Genomic DNA, 27,685 nt, shown 5'->3' on the forward strand with positions numbered 1-27,685 from the left:
CAAAACTCATTTTGAGAAAACTGCCTTTAAAGATACAGATTGTAAAACTTCATGCATTTTTTATTTGAAACCACTATTTACAGACACAATAACTGATCCAAAGGAAATAACCATGTTTGGATCTGATAACACTGTGCAGCAGAGAGAGAGCTTTACAATGATACCTGTGATGACATGGGCGCAGACAATGATCGTGATGCTGCATCACAATGCCAACTTTTTAGTGGATTTAGGACAAATCAGACAGAGAAAGTCAAAATGTCATAAGATACCAAACACCAAATGTGTATTTTGGACATTTTCTTTCCACTAGTCTGAAAGAAGACTAGCCCAAAATGTTTCTGCCCACTGTTTCTAAGGATTCTACCTTATTGAGTTGAATTATTACTGTGTTGTATTACATTTCAGAATCACAGTACGTCCACCGAAGGTCCCAGATTGTATAAAGGTAGATGTCCATGCGTTTGTGATTATAAAGCAGGTCTAGGTTCTATATTAATACTGTGAAAGTATCAAAGCCTCAGTCCACAGAGAAATGCACACAGCCTGTATTCAGAAACTGAGCCTTAAAACCAGCCGTCAGGACTTCTGCAACTTTGTGATGTCACAACAAAGCAGTCACTGCCCTCAGCAGTGTCCTAAGTCCCGCCCACTTGGACCCAATATCCAACCTTGCAGGATTTGGTTTCTGTTTCTGAGTGTTTACCTGAAATCTGCTTTTTACTGGATCAGTCAGAAAACAGTCAGGGAATTAGAGGAGAGGCTCAGATCCTCTCCTCTGATTGGCTGATTGACCTGTTGTTACTAGAGCTCCAGAGAGAACCTGAGAGAGGAGATGAAAAACTACACTGAGATGGTTTTTGGTTCTTAAAACCACAGATATATCTTCTGATGGAGATCAACACTTCAGATAAACCACAGAAGAAGAGTAAATGGGACCTTTAACTTCCACATTGGCCGTAGTTTGGAAGATGAAATCATGCGGTGTGCATGCTAATACAGAGGGAGAGAGGTCATGAGTGTCATATTCAGAGGTCCACTGCCACAGGTTACAGGTGGATCCTGCGTAACGCTTGATTTGGCTCCACCCCCGGCAGCAGTGACGTCCCCCTCATCAGTCTCATGAAAGTCACCCAGTCATTCTGGGCTGAGCCACTGACTGAGGCTGATATATACTTCAGAGGCGTGGAGGATACCCCCGACCGCTGAGGGTTTATGATGTGGGGAGAGGGAATAAATGATGACGGCATCAAAGAGAGGCCTGCCTTCTGTGCAGCTCACAGCCGGCTCCGGCTCAGACTCCACTGCTCAGTCCTGCTTGTTTTCACTGACACGACGATGAGAAACACTGATTTTATTCATGCTGATTAGCTCGACCTTGATATCAGAGGGAATCCTGCTGAAACTCTAAAGGGTTTAGCATCCATTTCCTTTTATGATAATCTAAATTTAAATACGGACTGTTGAAGGGGAAAGATTGTAAATGTTTGTCCTTGCTTTCTTGGAATCAAATAAGTGCGAGCTGCATGCTAAGGCCCATGACTTTAAATGTAAAATTGCAGTAGAAAAGCAAGTTATGAAAGGGGTTAGAAGAGATGAAGAAGACTTCAAGCACAGGTTTCCAGCCTTTTCCCATGCGTGGCCCACTTGAAAATCTCAAAAAAATCTGAAACTGTTGGAAGCCGACATCAGACCTCATAACTATATGGAGGCCAAATAATTTCTTCTCAGAGCTCTCTTCATTTGAATGATAATGTGTCTCTGGACTCTTTCCTTTTCAGTCTTCCTGTTAGTATCCAGCTATCCGGTTTGATGCTCCAGGTTTTGCCATGGATGTAATCTTTTAGCAACCAAGTACAACATAAAAGTTCCCATCACAGGCTTGTCACATTGACAGGCCCTGGGATAAGTGAAAGAAATGAGTCTTTCAACTTTTTAAATTTATTTAAATATCATCTTAAAAACATTCTTTAGATACAGTATACATTATTCAATTTAGTTTTTTTTACCAAAATTGCACTGCTTTGCCGATGATTTGTCGGCCCACTTGCAATATTTTCACGGCCCACCAGTGGGCCCCCAGCCCACAGGTTGGGGACCACTGAGTATAGAAAACATTCCATTAATGATAGTAAAAATAAATAAAATAAATATATTTTATATTAATATATATTTATATTATATTTGATATAATAAATAACAGCAAATTAATTGTCCTGGAGCCTCAAATCAATTTTAGATGCTTCCGTGAAAATGTGTGTCCTGGTTGCTACTGAACCTGTTCAGTTCTCACCTGAAAACAACACCTGTATTTACTCTTTCCTGGAAAGGGACCTCTTGTGGCTGTGCAAGCACACTCTTCAGCACCACAACAGGTGCTGTTGTTCATTGTTTTCTGACCTGCCGTCACTGTGGTGAAGGTGTGGTTAGACTTTGGCACAAAAATCACTTGGTTAGGGCGATTGAAATATCGTGGCTGTGTCACCCTGTAATCATGTTACTTGATTTTGAAATGATGATGTGCTTCGTGGCTCCACTACAAGAACATGACACGATACTTTTGTCTGGACTTTGAGAGACTGCAGCTGTGAGAGAGGATTAGACATCGTAGATTTACATTTGTTCTGTTGCATATTTGCAATTTGTGTCAAAAGGAGTTTTTACACACAAACACACATTCGTACACATATAAATGTTTCCAGTCTCTTTCACTTCTTTCTCTTTCAGTGTGTGTCTGGCACATACAGGGTTTAAAACATGAAATATGCTCTTACTCTGTGAAGTAACAATGCATCATGGGGGGGGGGCAATTTCACAATTTCCACTGATGAGTAAGCTCTAAAGAAAGGAAAAAAAGGTTGATTTTACAGTTATCCACATTAATGAGTTGCTGTCAAGCAAATACAAGGATTAAAAACTAATTATAACAAAATGAATTCGTGGGGACTGATGGGTAATTGGGGTAACTGGGGTCCCACATCTTGTCCTGGAGCCAATACTGTGTCCTGAGCGGACCCCATGTCCCAGGCACAGGAAGCAGAACTGTGACAGGAGCTGGAAAAAAAAGAAGTTCCCTTTACATTTTTGTAAAGTTCAGTAGTAGGCCATTGCTCCGAGGGGCCCTTGGGAGGCCCCGGGACCCCGGTTTGTAAAGCAGCCGGTGCCATGTTCCCTGCTTCCATGCCACAGCTGCCACAACACAGCGGCTGCTTAAGGGTGATGGAGAGAATGCGGCAATCCATTGGCTGCAGGCTTAGTAAATTTCAGTCGGTGTAGTCCAATGGCAAGCGAGAGAGAGAGAGAGAGAGAGAGAGGGAGAGAGAGACCTGGTTTCTCTATCACTAATCTTGTCCTCGCAACACACTCTCTCCATGAGAGCAATTAGATTCAGAACCGTTTCTAGTGCCTCTGCAATGACTCATTGAAACATCTTCTGTGCTGATAAAGCCGCATCTCTATTCTCCCCCACCACACACACACACACACACACACACACACACACACACTCTCACACACACGCACGCACACACTTCCCCACACACACGCGTATAGGACGTACAGTTGGGGCTGCCTTCAGTGGGCTACGCCGGGACTGCGCCTCTGACTTCGGATTTGCGGAGCGGCGCGCTGGACGCGGACTTTGTTCTGGTTTTGCTGTGTGCTGTGGATTTCGCCTGAAGTCGGGACTTACATCAAGAGTCACACGGTGGAGATACAGGCTGAGGTAAGTGCGCTGCCGCCGGGATGGGATGCGGAGCCTTCCAGCTTTTCCTCCAGCTCGGGGAGGGGGGGGACGGGACAAACGTAGCCTATGTGAAAGCAATGTAGGCTGAATTTCTGTGCGTTTTCAGGGCGCTGACCCTCATCCTCTTCCTCCTCATCCTCCTCTGACGGCTTGCCCGGACGCGCTCCAGCCTTGCAGAGGAGCACAATCCACAGGGAATCCATCATCAGACAGTCACTCTTAACCCTCAGCCGGATCGGTGTCGTTTTCACAACCAGAACTTGTTAGAAAAATGTGAGTAAACAGGCGCAGTGAGGAGTTTCTGTCACCCAGAAAAACCCGCAGCAGCAGCTCAGCCTCAGCCTTGCGCACTTTCATCTGACTCCGGTGGAGCGTTTTTTTTTTTGTTTTTTTTAATTTTATTTTTTATGTAGTTGATTTGTAAATGTTTGAGTGATGAAACGACAGCCAGCCAGTGGAGATGCTGAGCACAGGCGGTGAAATCCCACGGCTGTTAAGTGTGTGTGGACACGCAGGCTGGCGGCGGCGCTCCGACCGAACTCGGTGCCAAAAGCAACAGCTCGGTGAACTTTAATGCGACAGTTGTGATCTGACAGCACAAAGCGCTTCTCCCTCAAGATAGCGGAGCGTTTAAACCCATTTCACACCTGCGTCCCCCCCACCACCACCACCACTCCCCCCACTCTCCCCCTGCGACTCTCCCGTGTCTGAGGTGCAACAGACAGGGGCATCTTCCAGCAGCTGCTGCTCTCTGCGCGCCTCTCCATCCAGGCAGCCACAAGATGGTGGTGTGGATATCTGGATGTGGATTTTTTTTTTTTTTTTTTGAGGGAAAGGGAAGAAAGGGGGGATGGGGGTGGGGTTGGGGAGGGGGGTGTTGAGTGGGGTTTGTGCCCTGCAAGAATTTTTTTTACAGCTACACCGCTGCTAATGCTGTGATTTTAAGCTTGTATCCACACTGGGTGGCATTTCAGGCAGCCTCTGCAACAGGGGTTCACTGCAGCTCCACACAGGCTGCTGCTTTAACATGAGATGACCTTGTGTGTGTGTGTTTGTGTGTGTGTGTGTGTTGTCGTCACAGATCTGCTCCAAGATGATGTCCAGAGTGGCTTTTTTAGGTTCTTGAACTCGGTGCCGAAGATGCCCACGAGGACACGGATCATAAAATCTCTAACTGGAAAATACAGGAGATGTAAATGTTGATGCATGTGTGGGTGGGTGTTTGTGTGCAGGGAGAAGGTGCTGGTGCATTTCAAACCTGCTCAGGTCTGCACTGGCTTTGTAGTAACTGATAAATTAATCTCCAAGGAGAAGCTGAAGATCCTCCTCCAGCTCCGACTCACCGCCTTCCCTCGCCATCTTTATCAGAAAAGAGGAGAGGGAAAATGGCCATGCAGGTGTAAACTCACAGGAGATTATGTTGATTCTGGCTGTGCTGTTGTTTCACAGTGATTGAGAGAACTGGACATGACCAACTTCCACCAAAGTGCATGTTATTGCACCACAATCATCCTCTTATAATCATAGTTCTCTCCCGGGAGCTTGTGATTGTTCAATTTAGACAAACCACACAGTTCATCCAGGATGAAAGTCGTGTCGTTCAAAATGAAAGTCAAACATTTACAACATGCAGTCGACGTCGCCCCATAATCCACACATCGTGCATGTTCCAAATGTCAGCCCAGATTCCTGGAAACACGGCAGAGAACTAAAGCAGGAAATTGGTTTTTAGTCTTTTGTCTGAGGATAATTTATTGGTGAGCATGTGTGCCTTTCAAATACACACCCACCGTTTTGGGTTTTGCCTTCATGGATGTTAACACAGACCACAGTTTTCCCTGCTGCCTTTTTAAGAGGACACAACAGGAAGTTATTTAGTGTAGAAATGACAGAATGTTGCAGCTTTTTTATGCATCACAAGTACAATCCTTTCACTCCTTGTGCGTAACTTCCATTGAGGGCCTCTCATCATATGATACAGTGCATCAGCATATTCACCTGACAGGTCAGTGACGACGTGCGGATGCTGAGCCGGCAGCTGTTTGCTGATCTGCCTAAACCTCGAGCACACAAACACACGACTAACAGGTAGAAACAGCAGGAGCTGTGTAACGTGTTGTTTTTTTGCCAGGTGGCACTGATACATATTATTTTGTGTAATAAAGCTGTGAAGGAGGGATTATTGCACAGTAAGATGTCCTGTTGTGAGTCAGTCCCACACACACTCATTACTCCATCATTCCTTTGTTGCGTGTACAGCAGGTTTGCTGCAGTAACCTGCACCGGCTAAGAAAATGGCAGTGACAGGAATCTGTGAACTTTATGTTCAGTCTTTACTCTGCTGCGTTTTCAGGGTCTCAGACGCACTTTTCCCCTTGGAATTGTGTTAATCTTATAAATATATAAATGAGTTGCATGTGAAGGGCAATGGTGGCTTGAGCCTTCACCCCAGGCCTTCATTTGTTTGACTTGTGTAGACTATGCGAGTGTCAGTGACGTGCACAGACTCTTAAAGAGCAGGGGTAAAGATAAATCAGGGTCAGCTAAATAGTCTGGAGTAAATCTGCCTGGTGTTTGGCTCATGGATATTCTTCTTTCATGTTGGGGCACAAACTGGTTTTGCAAACATGTTTGTGTAAACTTATCCCTGAGCCTGTGTTTATCACCCCTGTGGTTAGTTTTGTTTCGCCCTCGTACAAAACCAGAGGAACAAAACCTCAGTATCGGTTGCTGACCTCTACATGTATTTTCAGTTTTCCAGTATCTGGTGTTGCTCACTTTTCAGGCCACAGAGTGAAAGACACACAAACACAGTGTGCCAGTGGAAATGCTTCAGTATCCTCACAAAATAAACACGGCTACATAAAGCTGATAAATCCTGACTTTACTTTAATTATGGTGTTTATGCTACATGTTGGATCATGACATGAGCAAAAATCCAAAAAAATAACCTGGCAACAAAAGGAGCATTTAAGACAAAATGCCAAACAATTGTTATAGGCTCCAAAAGGTGTGTACTGCAACTGCAGCAGTGAGTCTCTGCACAGGCAGCAGGCACCAGGAGTAATATCCACAGGCCCTCTGAGTCTACTGTGGTGCATAACTGATTCTCACAAGCCCCAGCTCTCTGACATTCAGAGTATGGGCTGCAGTTTGGCATGGATGAGAAGTGCAAAGGGCGGCGAGTCCAGTCAAGTCTAGAATGTGGGTTTTGTACTGATTTGTAGTCCTGACAACCAGACCTCAAATCTGAACAACCACACAGGTCGTTTTTTCCAACCCTCTGATACGACCCATAGCAGTGTCTCCTGAAATAGTGCCCCTTCAACAGCAGGCCCTGGTTGTCATGGTCTCAAGACATGGTGTCAAGATGGTGATTTGGGTTAAAATAAGTAGACAATCTTTGTTGTCATGGTTACAATAATAACAGTGAACGGTCATGGATAATAGAAACAACATAAACTGCTACTGTCACATGGGAATCGAACACCACTCTCCTGTGTCATATTCATCCATCCACCCCAACCTCCTCCTGACGTGGACTTTGTCGCTCTATAAACTACGTCACCGCACTTTTCCCTTTGCTCCTGTCATCATCACTACGACCACTAGATGTCGCCTAGCAACAAGACCTAACTGTGGGTCATAGTGACCTGCTGCACAGATTCGGAGGGGAAACATGATCCAGGCCCAGTCACTACCTGCTCTGCTTAAAGCAAGCTGAATGTTATCACGCGGTACTCAGGTGGAGCCATAACGCTGTTCAAGGTTGTAATGTTTACATTTATATTACTGATAGTTTGTTGGCATATAAAAGCTGAGCAGGCAGAAGGTGAAAGCTTTTGTAAGTGTGGAACATGCAGCTACTTCCTGGAGACAACACTGTATGTTTCAGTGGAAACTCAATTCCTATTCAACTCAAGAGAAAAAACCTGTAGTAAACAACGAGTTCATTCATTTTCATCCAGCGCTGGGTGGGACCAGAGGTTGTATACCGAGACATCCACACAGTATCCTGCCTCACAAGTATGAAGCCTTGTTTATGTTGAGCACATCTCCTCTGAGCCTCTCTTCTGATTGGCTGACTGTTTTCTGAGTGATCCAAGATCCAAGTGGTGACTGGTTTGCTGTGACATCACAAAGTTCCAGAAGTCCCGACGGCTGGTTTTAAGGCTCAGTCTCTGAATACAGGCTGTGTGCATTTCTCTGTGGACTGAGGCTTTGATACTTTCACAGTATTAATATAGAACCTAGACCTGCTTTATATTCACAAACACATGGACATCTACCTTTAGACTGTGTGGAGCTTTAAGATTCTTTTTGTTAAGAGCAACAGAAAACAACTCTGTGCGTCAGTTTCACAAGTGAATCCAAAGATGGAAACTGTGTGTTTCCAGGCTGTTGCTCCATCACACATATGTTCTGTTGTGTCTTTTTTAAATATAGATTTACAAAATAGGTCTCTTCATGATGTGGCTTATCAGTTTATGCAGGTTGTTTTAAGTGAGCTTAAAGGAATAAGAGCTGTTAAATCAATATGTTTCTTAGATTGACAGGAAAAACATTATTCGCTCTCGTAGAAAATGAATCTCAGTCTCATTACGAGTTTAGAAATGTGTTCAAATAGCTGCTGAAAGTGATTCGTCATTGCTGAGAACAGGGAGGTTTAAGCACGCAGGCTGGTTTTATCATTATCCTGCCAAAGGACATTTCACAAAGGAGAGCCACTGCACCACTTGCGAGGCTGCTCAGCAGTTATTGCTGTGGAATCCAGAGCTGGCCGGCTGGAGGTCCAGTGTGTGGAGCTTGCATGTTTTCCCTGTGTCTGCTTCTGTTTCCCCTGAGTGTCCAAACACATACTGTATGCTGGAGACTCCTCAGGTGTAATCGTGAGTGTGACTTGCAGCCTTGTAAAGGACGATAGAGTTAGTTTCAGTGTGTTACAGGAACTGTCAGATGTACGCGGATCAGAATCAGATCAGAATTTTGGGAATGTCTGCAGATCGGCTGCATTGACTTTTATGTATTTTTTTAATTCAGCCATTGAGCCTGAAGAGGAGTAGATGACTGCAATCTGAGGTGTGTTGTTTTTCTGAGAAGTATTTCAAGCTCGGTGACAGAGGACGCTCCTCCATGGCTTTTCAGACATCCATGCTTTATGTAGGAGTGACTCTGCCTGTGCCCACTTAGTGTTAGCCTGCTGTATACTCCACAACTCTGACAGATTCATTTGTGGCTCTCAGAGTAATTTGCAGTAGGCTCAGTAAATCCAGCTCCATCATGGTCTGAAACAATGCAAAACAAACACAACACAGTATACAGTATACTGTGTGGGTATATTTGTAGCTAATTATGAGCTGCAGTGGTTCAAAGTGTCCGTGACATTTTATAGTCAAGAGGACAGGGTGCCTCTGACAGGATCATTTCATAATGATTGAAATGCAAATGACAGTGAGCACCTTCATTGGTATTCATAAGACTTATCTCCTATAATCATTAAGAGTGAGAACAATGTTCGCAACCTCCCCGTGTGTGCTCCCACCAAGGAGAGCCACGGAGCACGCTCTGCATGCAGCGCGGGGCCGCCTGAAGGACGGTTTATCATAAAGCACCGCGTTATTAAAGACACTGTACACTGTGTCAATTTATCACAGGAACGTTTACAAGCGTATAACCTCAGTGAACAATGAGCAACAATTTCATCGCTGCGTCCACCGCTTTTACTGTCTGGACTATTTCTGTGAGGCAGCTGCATTCTCCATATCATAGTGCATTTTTATCATTATATGAACACACTTGTAGGCAAAGAGCCAGATGATGAACAGGCTGTGGGTGCACAATGGCTTGCTCCATGTAACATATCTCCCGTTGCTAGGATGCCTACGAGTATGTGTAGTGATTTTACAGTGATGTCCGTACAGTCAGTGGCTGAGGCTACAAAATGTCCCAGCATGATATCGTGGTCTTCATGACCTACAGTAAGTCAAGCTGATCAATAAATCAGCAGACACATGTTTCTTTCTTGTGTTTTCACACTTATTCATTGTTAATATGCAAATGTGTTGAATGTGATCAGTGCATAGAGAAGAGCTGTGTCGTAAATATGAACATTTATTATGTTCTATTCTTGGGTTAGTGTGTTCAATAATTATAACCCTGAGTGGAGACACTGGGTCTTGGGGTTGTCTGAATTCTACTCTTAAAGACCAATTAGTGTTTTCTGATATTTTTCTTACTGGCAACAAAATAAAAATGTGTTACATTTAGTTTCTTTTTTTTTTAGAGAAAGGCTGGATAATTTAAAACAGCTGCTCACCGTAGTGTTAGAGCATTTGTTGGGGACTATTTTCAGCGGCGGATGAATCCACATTTGGTGCCGTAATGGATATCTGAGGGCAGCAGGGCAGTATTTGTGTGTGTGTGGCTGAGTTGAACTAAACTGCAGCGTGTGTGTTCACGGAACATGTCAGCCAGTGCAACAGTGTGTGTCACTGTAGTGTTTTAATAGTTTTACACAAACACAGTCCCTGTTAGCAGGGTACATGCTGTGTTGGTTGACCTCTGCACATGGGATTTGTTGAATATAAGAAAAATATAGATTATCACTTGATTTATTATTTAAATCCTCCCATTATTTAATTCGTGGTAAGGAGGCTGGGTTACCAGTGGGTCAAAGTGAGCAGCTACCCCAGACCCCCAGGGGACCTAAGGGCTCCAAGTCGACCATTAAATTAGTTTGTTGTAATTAAATTCATTGCAAATGTGTTTGTGAATCCTGTATGCATCACTACATCACATTATGAACCATAAAGCACAATCTAAAACCTTTAATCCCTTTGTTAGGTGTTATATGTTTGATTAGATTATGGTGATTTATGCAATTACGAAAGGGCCTTAAGAACAGTAACTTTTAATTCATAAGCATCATATCAGTTTCAGTTCATAAGTGATTATCACAGGTCTGGTTCTTTATCTTCAGCTCTGGTTCTTAAGCTTCTGTCATAAAGTCTTATTGTGGGAGCGTCTTTGTCACCTTTGACACCTTTCCACCATCTTTGTAACATTTCAAAAAAATTGATCTTGGACACTATAATCCATGCTTCCATCACTTCTTGATTAGAGCACTGCCACTCAACTTCACTGAGGGGCTTTGGGACTGGAATATTTCCATTCTCATAACTGATGGAGAATCCCCACACTGTTTCGTCACCTAGACACTGATTCGAGTGACTTTACAATGTCAGCAGTGGATTCCTGCTCATGGAAAAATTCAGCGGTGATAGTGACTGTTACTTCACAGTCAGTTTAATCAATACATGAACAACTCTGTCCCAGAGCTAGTGACACTTTGTGGAGCCGCTCCATTAACAGTGTCTCAGACCGTGACTTGGTGGACTCACAGCATGTTTGCTTGACTTTCTCCAACCCAGCACATACACACACACACACACGTATTTATTGTATCTCTTGTGAAATGTCCTCTGGGCACTGACACAACACACAACACTCACTGCCAGCACATGATGGTGTTAGAGAATCTAGTCTTTATTTGGCTCTGGTTTACGTCATCGGTTGAAATTTGTTCATGAAAACAGATCAAGTCAAGTTCATTTGGAAAGAGTTAATAATAAAAATCTGTCACAAAATGCCTGTATGATGCCAGTGTGCCCATTTAAAGTTAGACTTGGACTAAAACCAGTCCTACATCAGAGTGGCACTTAGAGTTATTTATGAAGCTTCCTGTACTTTTAGCAAGGAGTGAGAGTGATGGCACTTAATCTGATGTCACTTTCCTTTTAGTTGTGGTTTGTATTTGACAATGAAAAATAGGGGAGACTGGGGACGGTTGCAACACTTGTTGCATTTCTCTGTTGCTTAGAGACTATTTGGACCAGACCAACCAAACTTCTATCTATTAAACATACATCTGGCTGCTAATCCCCCTTACCATTTAAAGATGGTTACATATGACATATCATTCATGACATTTATTTGAATGAAAGGATTCAGATGTTGCAGCTGACACCAACCCTGGAGCTGGTTGCAACATGAATCAGGAATAGTTGCAACATGTTAAAAATACATGAAATTTCTCTCATTAACTTTGCTTTTTTATCTCAATAAGCTTAGTACTCTTAAGATATGCATTGTTGTACAATAAGATTATAGTATTATTTATTTATAGTAATATTTATCAAAGAACTTTTGAGTAAACAGAACATGTAAATATAAGACCATGAGAGGCTAACAAAATAATTCCCCAAATAACTTGTTTGTATTTTATTATATGCTAAAATGAGCAAATATTGCTGCTATGGAACAAAATTTGCTGAATATTTTGCCTATTTTGAACTAAAAATGTTGAAACATTTTGTTGCGTTGTCGATTCTGATTTGGCTGCTTAGCTTGGTAACTTGTTGCAACTGTCCCCACCCTCAGCCATGACAGAACATCATGTGCTCGACACACTGACCTTGACACACACTAACCGTGTCACTTAGAAGTCAACAAAACAATGATTCAAACTAAGTACATTTTGTTAAATTCATACAGAAGGACAGCACAGTTTGACAAGGAATAAGATTTGCTGCAATTATCCCCGGTTGCAACTTTGCCCTGTCTCCGATACAAAATACAGAAAATAGCACCACTTTCTTGTGTGTAGGTTTTATGTATATAAGCAAATCATATGAGTGAAGTTGTCTTAGTAAAATATACAAAAACATGATGCCACAATTAATAAACAGCTTTTGTCTCATAATTATATTTCCCTATAATCCTTTTGCATAACTGAACAACAAAAATAAATACATGTATATCCAATTTCAAATACTAGGTAATTTGATTCAGTTGTGTGCTGACTAGCCTAGTCAGCCCTGTCCAGTCATATCACATTACAGCCTATAATAGTGACACGTTTTGCATATATTGTGAAACATTTTACACACATCACTGACGCTGCAAACCATCTGTGGGCTGTGGAGCACATCTCCAAGGTGAACATAGAATTTTGTCTTTTCCGCTGTCCAACTGAGTATATGAAAACTACGGTTTACAAGATTGATTTATTACTGCAGAATCTGTCGGTTGTGTCAGACCTAAATCATCACTGCTTCAAAACCATATGTTCCCTGATGCTGCGAGGTTGCGAGGATCTTGGCCTCTGTGGAGAGAGTGCATGCTCTCTTTTGGCTCCTGGCGTAACCTCAGTCCAGACTGTATGTTTTTTGTCATGGTCATCAATAAACAGCTCTCCTCCCATATGTGAGGTTCACCCCTCTGGAGCTCTTCCAAATTCTTTTCTTACAGTTCTTTACTTCTAGTCCCTGAAAGTCAGAAAAAAAAGCATCACTCTGAGAATCCTGGCCAGTTAGGCCTGATCTGAGATGTTTGATTAATAAGGGTCCTGCATTTGTTTCTGGAAATATTTATTTGCAGAGTTAAGAGATGTGTGAAAGTGTAAACCGAGCGCAGCAAACATCAGCTGAAGTATAGATTTTAATATGAAGAGACGCACCAACACTGAAACCCTGTATCATCACAGTGAAAGTTGAGCCATCTGTAGCCGATCACAGATCAAATTTTAAAAGTATGTTTTATCCATTCTTAACTATCTTAACTTTCAGCTTTGAGTGTATTCTGGGTATTCTCTTTTCTAACTGAGGCTGCTGAGCTTCTTTTGCTCCAGCAGAAGGGTTTTGAAAGACAGTTACAAGGATAATTCCCCAGGACATTCAGAGATGAGAGGAACAGTAGCATGGATGTAAGAGGATATTTTCCTCTCAAAAATATTTTGAAGGGATTCTTTACTGCAGTTTTGAAAACTGCCTTCTCTTCTCGTCGCCAGTTTGACAATATTGCTAGCAAAACAGAAATTTTGAGATGTTTTTGCCTCACTTTCTGCTGGTTGTCAGCAGCATTGATTGTTACCATGGAAACAATTAAATGAGCCTGAGGGTAGGATGGCAAACTTGAACTGAAGACATTAATCTTCAAAAACACCTCACAGATATATTGTTTCACTTTTTAAAGAGGCTCAGTAATTTCCCAAAACACCTGGTCACTGCAGTTCTTGTGTGTTAGTCACGTTCTTCGACAGCAAACTGGGAAAAGCCTCTCTGTCACGAGCTAGCTTCGTGTATGGGGGGACTGTCATGTCCAAACAAGAAAGGGAGGAACAAAAACTGGTAACACAAAATGGGATAGATGTGGATATACAGTCTTCGACAACTTTGGACCTAACTGTGTAACAGAAAGTAATTCCTAAAACACCTGCTTACTCACTTACTTAATTATTTTTTCAAATGTTACTTAAACAGGAAGACATAGAGCATTTGTTGGGGACTATTTTCAGTGGTGGATGAATACACATTTTTGTCTAGTGAGTTTTTGGGGCAGCAGGTTGGTGTGTGTGTGTGTGTGTGTGTGTGTGTGTGTGACTGAGTCAAAATACACTACATGGTAAGGAAGGCAATACTTCAATACTTGCTAGTTGGTTCTGCATGTAGAAATACAAATATTTTCGATTTGTCCAACTGTTGTCCAACAGCTTAAAGGTTCTGTTTTTCGCCAAAACTGTGTGTATTGTTGAGGCCAAACAAATGTGTGTGTGCATTTCCTTTGTCATGAAACATTTGCAGAGATGAGTAATTTGAAACCTGCAATTTTTAGCTCTTCTGTCTTCTTTTTCTTGGCCTTTTGCTGGCACATTGCTATCTGTTTTTGGCTTCCTGGGGCCACCATAAGTGGAACAGCGTGGAACCATTAACAGAAATTATTCTCCTGTGTACATTTTCATGTGCATCCCTGTGCACAATAACTTATATCATACATTGAGCCTTGCACACAGCCTCACCACCTTGTGACGATCTTGTTCCTTCCACATACCAACACATGAAAAAAGCTTTTTCTGGGTGATGGTGAACTCAGCTCTGGTATGTTGCCACATGACACTGTGTTTAGGTGGATTTCCAGCAGCGTCTGTGCAGCCATTTTCCTGTCTCTCAGCTGATGTGTTCCCAGGCAGACAGGCCTACATGACAGATCCTTGCAGCTGCACTCGTCAGCAGCAGCTTAAATCCTCTCTGTTCTGTTTCACTAATCCTTGTTCGAAAACTGTTTAGTTTTAAAATTGCGCTTGCAAAGATTGGCATGTACTTTGACTCTATTAGCTGGATTCAACTCATTTATTCATGTAGCTTTTTCATTTATATTTGATATCAGAAAGGAGTCAGTGCTGGTCAGCATGAGATTTAATAATTGATTTGGCCTGACTTTGAGTGGCATACTGTGTTTTTTTTTGAATGAGAGGATAATTAATCAACACTCTTGGATTGGAGCAGTCAGGCGTGAGATTTTCTTCAACCCAACCACTTAAAATATGAAAAATATATATTTAAGAAATGTCTTAAGACCTGGGGGCAGGGAATGGGGTGAGAGCTCCAACAGGAAATTGAATTAATGGGTTGCATGCCATCTGGTTTTGACACAAATGTCCATGAGACGCCTCCAGGCCCGCAGAGCAGATTTCTAATTCAAAGGCCTTTCCAAAACTCCCTCACAGAGGAGCCTGAGAATAAACTGTCACCAAATTATTTCAACCAGTCTCCGCACCTCAGCAGGCCTCCACTCATTTTTGAATCTTTTTTTTTTCCCAAAACAAAAATGAAATTCTGAGTTTTAATTGTTTGTCTTAACAGGTTAATGTTGACAGGACTAAGACTCTGCAGCCATGCTATCGGCTCTGTGAGGCTGTTCCTGGGCACAGTGGTACAACACTGTGACATGTTTAGCAGGTTGTTTACCATGATTCAGTGGCGTCCAAAAAAATGCTTGAAGAAAATGACAGAAACTACAGATACAGTGGCTGGGCAGTAAATTACATGATGGATGCAAACAGGCAATATCAGGTCCTTTATGGAACAGAGATGTCACTTCCACTTTGCTATCGTTGGTATCGCGCTGCTTGCCTTGCTTGCCCGGGTGCCATTCCATTGCCATGCCTTTTAGGTTAGCATGTGAGCATGCTAATATTTGCTAATTAGAAGTAAACACCAATTTACAGCCAAGGCTGATGAGGACATCATTAGTTTTGCAGGTCCGTTCATAAAGCAAAGTACTGGAGAAATTAACATCATGACACAAAAAAATCAAAAATTAATTATGTGGGGAACATTAATGTAGCAGGATTGTCACCTAAAAACAAAACAACCAAAACAATGATTAAATTAATTTGCTCTAATTAATCTGGATGTACCCTACATAGACTAATTATGAACTCCAATGCAAGATTAACATTGTTAGAATTATTTGTTGTTACTCAGCTGTGTTGAGTGATGAACTAAAAGGTTAGCTGTAAGCCTTGAAGTCTTACCTTTACCCATGATTTTTCTATTCATTCTATTCATTCACTAGTGAGTAAACTCTTGAATTGAGATAATTTTAATACATCACAGACATGACTGAGTATTTAAGTTAGACCTGCACCACATCTCATGGCAGATTTACCATCAGACCATCAGATTCATACAGTTTGAACTGGAACAAAAATCATTTGTTTGCTGATGGCTCGAGTACAAAACCAAGGTAATCACCAAAGTCTGCTGGATTCATCCTTTACGGACCATGAAGGTTCCAGATTTCCTGGCAGTTCATCCAAAAGTTATTGAGACGTTTCACAACTCATGGTAGCATTAAGTGAAAAGTGAGGGTATTCCCAAGGTTTAGAAAATGTATCCTCTTGGGACCATGAATTTGTAAATGAAATGTCTTGGCAAGCCACCTGATATTTATCAAAATATTTTAGGCTGAATCAAAATGGTGGATCAGCATAACACTGTATGTGGCTAAATCTACTGTGGCACTGTGTAGAAAGATGGATCAACTCTGTTTGCTTTTCTTTCTTCTTTCAGGGTTTCCCATCAAGCTGGAGCCCAGGTAACCTAAGACCGTCCTAGGCTCTCTCCTGTCCTGTACAAGGGAGTCGTACAGCTGCAGTCAGTCTCCATTTGCCGGCTCTCAGGATGGGGAGCTTCAAGAAAGCTACTTTGTTTGGCCGGGGCTTCTTCTCTAAGCTCGCAGCCTGAGGAGGAGCAGGAAGCATTTTGGTGGAGGGGCAGGGGGTACGCTGAGGACCCGAGGTTGGTACCTTAACCACAACCTGCCAGACTTAGGCTCAGCACAGCAGGAGCATGTCAGCGCCCGGAGGCCCCTCATGGATGTGTCGCTCCGCAGCCAAGGCCAACCTTCTGCTGTGGATAGGGCTGACGTCCATCTTCATGGCCACTGTTCATGCCCAGCAGCACCCAGTGGTCACTACCAATTATGGAAAATTGCGGGGAGTGAAGGTTACATTACCCAATGAGATCCTGGGACCAGTGGAGCAGTATTTGGGGATCCCATATGCATTGGCACCGACGGGGGAGCGGAGGTTCCAGCCTCCGGAACCACCCATGTCCTGGCCGGGCATCAGGAATGCTACTCAGTTTGCTCCGGTTTGTCCTCAGTTCTTAGAGGACCGCTTTTTACTCAATGACATGCTCCCCGTGTGGTTCACCGCCAACTTGGATACACTGGTAACCTATGTGCAGGAACAGAGCGAGGACTGCCTTTACCTGAACATCTACGTCCCTACGGAGGACGGTAGGTCAATAGACTTGTCTTCTATCTGTCTTGTCCCTCTTCCTGTGTGTCTTTGTGTCGTTCCCTCCTGTATGTCACACTTGCTTGCGCAGATCTACCCTGAACTTAGATAATAGTATATTGGTAAAAGTGACAGCATCATTTTTTTACTCAGAAGAAATGGTTCATCACTTGTTAATCCAAATCAATATCACTGCTTGAAGAAAGACTCTCTGAGTCTTGTTATGGAACCCACTGGTGCTTCAACAAAATCATGGTGTGTCCCTTTAATATCATCATCGTTTGAAGGTGAAGTAATTCTGACACAGCTTGTCACATCCTCTACACAAGACTGGTCTGCCCCTGCGTTACTGTGTGGCAGTTACTGGTAATTTGGTTAATTGTTAAAATGTGTTTGGGAATATACACCACTTAAAGTTAATGAAAACCGAAATGATGAGGACTATTTTAGGCACATTTTCATTCCTTATAAACAGCTGTCCGGAAGTGGCATTGGTTATATGGTGTTCAGCCACCATGATGCCCCAGCTCCAGCTGTTTTATCCAATCTCGAAGCAACATCTTCTGCCCTGTGCCAGGATCTAGTGTTATGGCTTTATCATTCCATTTTATATTATGTTATATTATTTCATTCTTAAATAAAAGCCAGTAGGCTTGGTCCCATATTCATTTTCATCATATATAGTAGAACTTCTTTTATTTCAGTTGTGTAGTTTTGCACAGTCTGGCCTGCTGCTGAGTTCAATCCTCACTTCACTGCTTTGTTTACTGTGCATCGCAACTCGGCATGTGACAAATACAACTTAAAAACTTGAAATGTAACATGCAATAACAAAAACCAAAAAATAAAGAAAAACCTGCAATTAAAAAAACCCCACAATATTTATATCCCGATATTTCATCTGGACTGTATGGCCATATTAAAAATCAGGATTTCATCCAAGCCTGAAAGCCAGTTATAACAGCTGCCATAGTCAACACAATCAAGGCCAAGGCGGATCACTAATAGAGGCAAATCGCTCATACAGTAATAATAATAATGTTCATTCCTACAGCTCTAACAGAAGCAGCAGAGTTGTGACTACAATGTCAGTGCTGTGTTAGTGAAGAGAAACATGGTGACTATAATAATAATAATAATAACAATAATAATTAAAATGATAATAAAAATAATACTCTTTCTTTGTATCGCAGCTTTCATTCAAGAAATGCAGCTTCACAACAAATTACAACACCACATGAAAAAGACAAAAAATAAACATGATATTAAAATCATTAATGTAAAATTAGATAATATTAAAATAAAATAACCTGAATTGTAATAAAATAGAATACATACAATACATAAAATCAAGTAAGACGGTTTTCCCTTAAGACAAAAAAAATGTTTCCTTCTATTCAGTTGACAGCCCTACAGAACCTCTTTTCCCAATGGCCACAAATGCACCGCAGGTTTTGATTATGCTGGGCTCAGCTTCTTTCACCTGCCCCAGAACATTTTTCCCTGCAGGTGCAATCTCACTGTGGGTTTTATCTGCACCGGGCACAACCCGAGGTTACCCCCGGACAGTGTGTGGGGGGGTGGTGGGCCACACACAAAACTATGACCAAGAATTCAGTTTCCTGAAAAGATGCATATGAAGACAAAATTCTTCAACCATGTTTCATGTCTGTGTTTGTGACTGTGGCTGTCAGGGGACGTTTTACACCTCTAATCTAGACGTGGGAATGTTGTGACAGAGGTTTGTGCTGCTGTTCAGTCTGTTTTGTGGAGTTTCACACGGCACCATCAGGCTTGCGGCAAACACTGTCACTGCTGCTCCGAGGAAGCTCATCAGCTCAGGATGGTAAATGTTGATTTAAGCATAAAGTCTTTATTTCAACCATGAACTAGACGAGTTCATTATTTTAAATTGTGTAATCCATTTTCTGGTGCAGGTTGCATTGTTTTAGTTAATTATATAATTAGGATTTATTGTTATGTGATGCTGGGAGGTGTTATATGGTGTAGTGTTATATGGTGTAGTCTAATATAATTCAATATAATATTACAGCCCCCAGAAACTCAGAATGGACATGGATGAAGTGTTAGCATTATGAGCAAACAACAAACAGCAAATTAAACCGGGAGCAGATCAGGAAGCTGGAGGCTTCCTGCTAAAATATGGCACAATGTACTTAAAAAGTTGGGAAAATTAGATATGTAGGTCTGTCTCATGTATAGAGCAGTTTTAAATACAGACCCGGTTCTCTCTTCTAACAAGCCCTGGGCTGCTGCTTTGAGAATTTGCAGTATTTCGTTGTAAACATTGGATCATTCTTGGCCTTCTGCTACACCCAAAAGGAGTAATTTCATTCTTATTCATTTGATTAGCAAATTACAGTATTTATAATGACACTATTTCAAATTATATAATGATAGGAAAAAAAATTGAAATTATAATGTATATTATTTTTAGCTGTTCACTGTCATAGTTAAAGCTAATATTTTTATTATTCTGTTGAAGTAGACAATTTTTGCTCTGCAACAACATACAAATTTTTTTGGGGGGGAGTTAATGGTTGCTCCCCGTCTGTCCATTAACGAGTCAGAATGCTGTTATATTTCCATCTGTGTATGTAGAGAAGTTGTCTTCAATCAAACACGTACCAGCGTGAGGCTGAGGGAAGGAACATTTCCTCCAAGAGCTTTTGTTCCTTTTAAAAATGAAAAAAAAAACTATTAAGAATAAATTTGAAAATCACATTAAAATGACAGAGCTCTTTTCATTACTTAGCTTTTATCCGACAAAGAAACATTATTCTCAAATGCAAAAGTATATGCGAGCTGTACAAAGCATTTTTTTTTCACAGGGAACAATGCATCATAACCTCTCATGGTGAACATGATGGTGAAATCAAACTCGTTGCCTTGTAATTGCATGGGAGCTCTTCATAAATCCCTTGATTTTGCCAGCAGTCTAATCTGTGAACAATAGTTTGGCCAAAAGAGAGGAGCTGCAGAGGCTCTTGTCAAAGCGCTGAGAGCTCTGCCGCTCCACGCCGCTTTGTGCTGCAGCTGAGAAGAGTGCTGTTCACCAAGAGTGATGCAAAATTAAAATCAAAAGAAGCTCACAGTGGAAGGTTCTGTATTGCTCTCGGGTTGAAGGCTCATCTGTAATGGCTTGTTTTCTGCACTCCCTCGTTTGAGTGAGCACTTGTGACTTGGAGTGGGTGAGACACTTCAGCAGCCGAGCACTTTACCCGTCCAGGTCCTGCAGCAGCCGGGTACAGGACTCGGAGCGCGTCCTGTAAAAAGCAGCGTGTGTGCCGAACATAACCCTGGGGTGGCTGGAGGTCAGGCTGTTTTAGGAGGCAGTGTGGGACAGTGTGGGACAGTGAAGCACGTTAATGTGTGTGTCTGGCTGAGATCTTTGACAGCTCCGTGCTAAATTTAGTTTGAGCTCTTGAGTACATGTTAGATTAAAAAGTGCAGGAGAAGGATAATCTCACAATCCTGCGTCGGTGCACAGTCAGGGGCTTTTCTCAAATGATTCAGTATCTCCACAAAAAAAACACAAAAAGTTATTGTACTCCACTGGGGACAATAAATCACCACACAGCAATCCTGTGTACGCAACAACAATTTGTTTTTGTGCATTTTTTTCTACATTGACCAACAGTATTAGTAGCCTGGAGTAGGGTTTTTCCAGGGGCCTGGGTCATTCTGGTTTAGCCGAGCTGCACTGTGATGACATACCTTTCCATTACGGCCTCACAGCAGAACAGGGCTGCTGTGGTCCTGCAGGGCCCAGCCCCAGCCGACCCGTCATCCTCCCCTAGAGAGCAGCTCTGCTTATAAAAGTCTCTGTATGTTTATCTCTCTGTAGCTCTAGTGGTTTGGAGTTCTCACATTTCAGCCTTAATTTTTACTAAATCAGAACTTGTAAAAAAAAGTATATCACTAAAAGTTCACTTTCAACCACATCTTACAGTCTTCATCATCAGAAGTTTGCTCACTTAAAAGTTAGCCCATTAAAATGGAGTAAACTCAGTTGAGCAAATTCTGCCCACTGATGAAAACCTCTGTAATAGCAGATTCAAAACATAAAAGGTGTCTGAGAATTAAATGGGCTGCAAACACAAAATCCTTTTCTTTTTAATAGGGCAACCGAATGTGCAATGTCCCAATGTAATTTCACTTTCTGTTGCAGGGAGCATCTTTGAAAAGCCATGAATTCTCTAGTAGTGGCTTTATTTACCTCAGTGACAGAGAGGCCAGGCCTTTATTGGAACAGGTCTATATTAGAGGCAAAAACGTAATTTCTCATTTATTTTTAATTATTTCCTTGTACCCTAATGCCAGCTCAACATGCTAGAACTCACTTTTAATTTGAAAAATCAACTAAAAGTCCCGAGTTTCAGTGACGTTTTTGAGTTTGTGTGCTCTCAGCAGACTCGACTCTGTACTGAAGCTGAAGTTGTGGTATTTCTTGTATTGGTTGGTAGAAATCAGGTGCACATGTCTTTATGTTGGACTTCAGTAGCTAAAGTATCAGTAAAATGTCTCACTGCCTTTTTTATCCTGTTATGGAGGATGAACTCTTGAAACTATCTGGGTAACTCAACCCTGCAGTGCATTGTTTTGGAATGGGCTCATGGGCTACCACATGACTGCTAAAATACAACATCCTGTATCCAGCGTGGCAACTCTTTATCGATTTATTGAGAAGTCAACTGACAGAAAATTCACTGGCAATTTATTTTGACAATCAATTATCTTTGGAATTTTTCAAGCAATTGAGTTTTTTTGTTTGGGTTTTGGACTTGAATTAAACAACCAGTCTGGATTCACCACCTTGGGCTCAGGGTAATTATAACAGATAATTTTCTTCAGATCATTTTCTTAGACAAAGAAATTCACTGATTAATTTAGAAAATAACTACAAACCAAATATAAATATATTTTAAAGACATTTCCACAATATGGCGGCTTATAGCAGATGCATACAATATAACTCACAATTCCCTTATTCAAATCCAGCCAAGGACCTTTTCCCATATGCAAATATAATATATGTACATGCATAAAATTTCTATAAATCATGCTCGCAACATGTATGTATATATATATATATATATATATATATAAACTTCATAACTTCATATAGCCAGAGGATGAACATATGTGATAATAATATATGCCCTGATAGGTGACATATATGGTAACATCATTCCTGATATAGGGACATGTATATTACATATCTGTATGAGCTGTGTCAGTAAATAATAATGGTGGTGCTCAGGAAAACAGGAAATTTGAGGCTGAGGGCGGTGACTGCTTTGTTGTGACATCACAAAGTTCCAGAAGTCCTGACGGCTGGTTTTAAGGCTCAGTTTCTGAATACAGGCTGTGTGCATTTCTCTGTGGACTGAGGCTTTGATACTTTCACAGTATTAATATAGAACCTAGACCTGCTTTATAATCACAGACACATGGACATCTATCTTTGTGCTCTTTGGGACCTTTAAATGACTTAAATTATCATTTGATTATCAAAATAGTCACTTATTAGTATTGTGTGAATCAGCTAATGGGCGGACTATGTGTTGCTCTGCACCAAAACCATCTGACTGTCCATTTGTAATGGACTGGTGTAATCCCCGCTGACATTTGCCCATTGAAATATTTAATGTATTGTCGTTTGTTACATGGGAACATCAGTGTGTCCTAAATACCAACTTTCCTGCATCTTCCAAAATAGACTGCTGTTCCACATGACCACTATGACTTCATCCATTTATCCAACAGGCTTTTGAAAGGTTTTCATGAGACCAGCCATTGTGAAACATGATGCACTACATTAGTCCAGGCAGCGCTATGTCTCCAAGCTATTTTAATGGATTTTTGAAAGCAATGGGAGCCTGTGTGTGTTTGGAGGTGAGGTAAACCTGTAGGAAAACACACCGCAGTGGCTTCAGACTGCACATTAAAACCACCCAAGGTGGAGTTACGAGGTTTCAAGCTACACAAAAGAAAATGTGAGGCTTGCTCAACATCCTTTGCTTGTTAAATGGACCAAACAGTACTCTGTAGATGTAGATAATGTACTGCAGTCATCCCATTATTTCCTGTTATTGCAAATAGAGAAACAAAAGCGATGGATAAAAGAGTCATAATAATATGTCTCCTCAGTCTGAGCTCGGTGGGGAGTGATGTGTCTGTCCCAGTTAGAGCTCCCCTCGCTGCCCATCATCTTTATATCCCCTAGGTTGGCCTTTTCAGAAATCTGGTTTTACGTCAAAACATCCTGCCAGCCGAGGATCAGGGACAGATTTATAGTTTTACTGCACCTCAAGTGGGTTGACGGATTAAGCGACGCCTATTCTTTGTCATCTGATTTGAAGTTGAAAGAAGAAATCCACTACGGCCCACTCTGAGCACGCTCAGATGACTGTATTGTCATAGCCTTTTACACTTCCTGCTCAGTCCACTGGCCGAGGAGGGAAGGTGCTGGCTGTGCAGCTGAAATGCCCGAGAGCTCTTTTCATTTGTGCGCATAAAGAGGGAAAGAAGAAGATATGGATGAAGTGTGGAAGTAGAGAATGAGAGGCTAGTTTGGAGTGTGTGTGTGTGTGTGTGTGTGTGTGTGTGTGTGTAAGCTGGCTTTATCAGGCTCTGCAGTAACAGCAGACTGACTGGGGAGGTGGCATGCAGCTGTATAGTGAATTAATCAGAGTGAAGATGTTTCCTCCGGGGGGCTTTCTCAGAGAGGGAGACAATACCACGGCCTCCTCGCCTCCATTTTTTAATTGTCGGCATCTCCTGCATTAGTTCTGTTTTACGTTTCAACGCTCGGCTCAAATGTAAGGCCCAGCGCTCCCTTCCTGTGCCCTTCCACAGGCACTACCAGCAGCTTAATGTTTCAGCGGCAGCCATGATTTATTCCAAGCTTCCGAAGCAAGAGACATTTCTTCAGCTTTTTGTGCAGCGGTGGAGCAAGCTGTTCCTTAAATTAAAATACTCTTTGCAGCACTTTACAGGGCGAAGATAAAATGAGGTAAACCGAGGGAAACATAGAGAGAAAATAGCTCTAAGACTCTGCATTTTCTGAGCCACTGCTGCTCAGTTTTATTTACTTCACATCTCGCTGCCAAACACATCCAGTGATTATGTAATTTTGTAGGGTGTAAAGTCAGCACTTCCATTTTATTTGGTGTAGGCCACAGTCCAAATCCGTGCTACGCTCAACCACAGTCGGCCTGGTGTGTTATAGGAAGTAAAGTCAACCTACGTCAACTTTGTGTATTTCTATTTCACACCTTCAGGTTCACGTTTTGCTGCCATGAAAAATGAATAGAGTAATATATTGTTTTTGCATGCTTTCTGCTGGTTAACCACACACTTAACATCTATAAAGATCATTTTTATTTCACTGCTATAAAAAAACTTGACAATTGTTTCACTTCCTGCTGTTAATAACTGATTAAATTTTCAATTCAAACAGCTAAGTAATTGTCCTTTTAACAGATGTTTGTCATTAAATCACGACTCAGTAAAAGGGAATACATTATCAATACGTATTCTGTTTTGCTTAGTTTCATTACGTAATTTCTTTTGATGTAGGCAATTAAAATCTTCCATACTGGGGAGTGAGCTGCCGTTAAAACATATATAATGTTTTTGAGTTGAATAAATTCTGTTTCTCCAGTCAGTCTCATTTCCTCTGCTACAAGTCTGAAGACCTTAATTATTGTAGTTGAGATTGTGCAAACATCACATTTCTACATGAAGCTGTGTTTCATTAACTGCCTCAGACTAACTGACCGGAGGGGAGGGGGCGAGACACACAGAGCCAAACAGTGGGGGTCAAATGAGACATAAACATGACTCCGAATTCACAACAGACCACATTTTATGGCATTTTTCAAAAACGACAGTGATTTTCAGTGAATTTACCACCACAGACTACAAGTCGCAGCTAATACATCTATAGCATGAAGACAAATGTTGGTGTCATGATCACACACCCACAAAGCAGTGAGTTCTGGACAGAACCTGAAAAAAGACCAACTGTATCATTAATCCCATTTTGATTTAATGTCATCTTTAACACAAAAAAATATTAACATAGTGGAAATCCAGAATAATCCACAGTGCCAGAGATGTCTGACCATAATTCTCCAAATGACATCCCCAGTATAGAATAAGTTAGAATAAGTGATATAAACCTTTTACCCTCAGACATTTGGATTTGCTTTAATGCAATTAGAGATTTTTTGGAGGTGAGCGCACTTCAGTTTCACTTCATTTCTGTTTTTTTTTTTTTTTTTTTTTACTTTAACTCTGAACCCAATTACAAATTTGTCAAATAAGAGTCATTTATGGATGACATAAGCTAATTCTGTCACACCCAACTAGAAACCTGTATGGTAATGACCTGCAACTGAAAACTCCAGTGAAGTCCACTTTCACCTTTTCTCCTCAGGGCGGCTGCAACAATGCACCGAGATGCTCCCAGGATTCCTGCTGTTATTATCAGTTGCATGGAAGACCTTTAATTAGTTTTATTACATAATATATTATGTCGTCATAGCAAATTTAGAAGCTGCAGCGACTGCTTCGTGGGCTTTTTTTTTTTTTTTTTTTTTTTTTTTTGCCTTCCAGGAGGTCATGTACAGCTTAAGAGAGGGAAAGATGTGTGATCACAAAAAAATAAATAAATAAATAAATAAATTTAAAACAACATACTATCAGTATGTATCAGTATTAAGAAAATAAAAATGTATAATATATTATATTTATATATATTCTGGGAAAAATAATGAATAAAAATAAGCAGTTTCATTATGCTGTTTGCCAGATTTATATAAATGATATAAATGAAAAATATGTATAACTTAGTTTCAAGTGTATTTATTTTTTTACGTAAGAACCTCTGTCTCCTTAATGAAACCAAACCTACTTGTTTTTTGTGGATTTTTTTACATTACATTTACTCATTTGTCCGATGCTTTCATCCAAAGCAACTTAAAACTTTATATGACGACTGACTTTAAATAAATGTAAAGTATCAACAGTGTAGGAGTAGAAATCCTATTACTGGCTGCGTGTGAATGGGTTTTAGAGTAATCAGGTTGTTCCACTGGAACTAAATCTGGTTTTCGATTTCCTGCTTTAATCTGATTTCTGATGGGTTCTTGTGGATGTAGATGCAGTCAGAGGGAGCTTTTGATGGGGTTTCTGTCTTATTTTGAAATTCAGTCTTCACACTCTAGCTGTAGCTGGAGGGCTTATTGCCTACAGGTAAACAGTGCACATTCTCCCTTCCTGACAAGTTCTTCATAGATTCTGACCACAAACTGCAGCATCGCCTCAGATCCTGTCCTTGTTTACAGCTGCTCGCTGCGCACGAGGTCAGATGCTCAGATTTCCTTCGAGCCTTTGACTGCGTCATGTTCAGATTCAAGATTCATGAATGAACACGAAAGGGCAGCCAGTCTGGGGCCTTTCAGCAGACAGAAAATATGCTGCCACCTTCTGAAAAATGGACTCTACCTGCAGTACCTACCATCCCACTTGACATTGTTGAAGGCAACATTTTTACTCATACCAGAGCTGTGTTCCTCTGACCCTCCTTTCAGCACTAAGTGGCCTTGCAGCACTCAAAGTGCTTCTGAAAGGAGCTGCCATTCTCATGTGTTCCTTTGTGATGGACAGTTACACGCAGGAGATGGGGAAGGAAATGAAGTGAGGCTGGACCACAACAGAGAGAGAGAGAGAGAGAGAGAGACGGAGAACCGTCATCCGAGTCGTAAACTCCCCGTTTCTCGTTCTGCCAAATGCGACAGAAAAAAACATCAGTCAGGATGTGACATTTGGAATTTGAGACATGCAGCTTTTTCCATCAGTCTTCCTTCAAAATGCATGGTGTTACATGACACTGAGAGACACGGATCAGCATGGAGACAATTCAGACACTTTTCTTTTCTTTAAGAGTGTGATCAAACTGTTTTTGCTGGTCTTTAAGTCAGCTGTTCATATATTCATATACAGTATGTGCATTATTTTAGGGAGTCCCTTTTCAGTTATCTTACATCTACTTCCCTTTAATTTACCAACGTTGCTTGTAAAGAGGAAAATCTGCATATGAACATTTTAAACATTTAAACAAGGTTATTATTATTATTTATTATAGGTTATTATTCTATAACATTAAATTCTACAGAGGTCAATTCAGTCCCACTTTCTTTATAACTGTCTGTACATCTGTACACTTACTCACATTTCTAAGGCAGCAATTGAACTTGAGTTTTTAA

At 41.3% G+C, this 27,685-nt stretch overlaps 1 protein-coding gene across 3 annotated transcripts in view; it reads left to right on the forward strand.

Moving 5' to 3' along the window:
• The first annotated feature begins 3,342 nt into the window (after nt 1-3,342).
• The window catches only part of nlgn4xa (neuroligin 4 X-linked a), a 98,353-nt gene continuing 74,010 nt past the window's right edge, over nt 3,343-27,685 (forward strand). The window contains exons 1-3 of one of the 3 annotated variants that reach the window (XM_071464591.1): nt 3,359-3,724; nt 3,852-4,018; nt 16,657-17,386. In XM_071464591.1, coding sequence (XP_071320692.1) covers nt 16,936-17,386 — 451 coding nt within the window. In that variant the 5' untranslated portion in view covers nt 3,359-3,724; nt 3,852-4,018; nt 16,657-16,935. Of the gene's footprint in view, nt 3,725-3,851; nt 4,019-16,656; nt 17,387-27,685 lie in introns of all 3 variants that reach the window. The other 2 variants (XM_071464592.1, XM_071464590.1) reach the window with 2 other exon arrangements.

The sequence above is a fragment of the Trachinotus anak genome, unplaced genomic scaffold (genome assembly GCF_046630095.1).
Source record: "Trachinotus anak isolate AG129_WGS33_773 ecotype Australia unplaced genomic scaffold, CSIRO_AGI_Tana_v1 ptg000026l, whole genome shotgun sequence".
Classification (NCBI taxonomy): domain Eukaryota; kingdom Metazoa; phylum Chordata; class Actinopteri; order Carangiformes; family Carangidae; genus Trachinotus; species Trachinotus anak.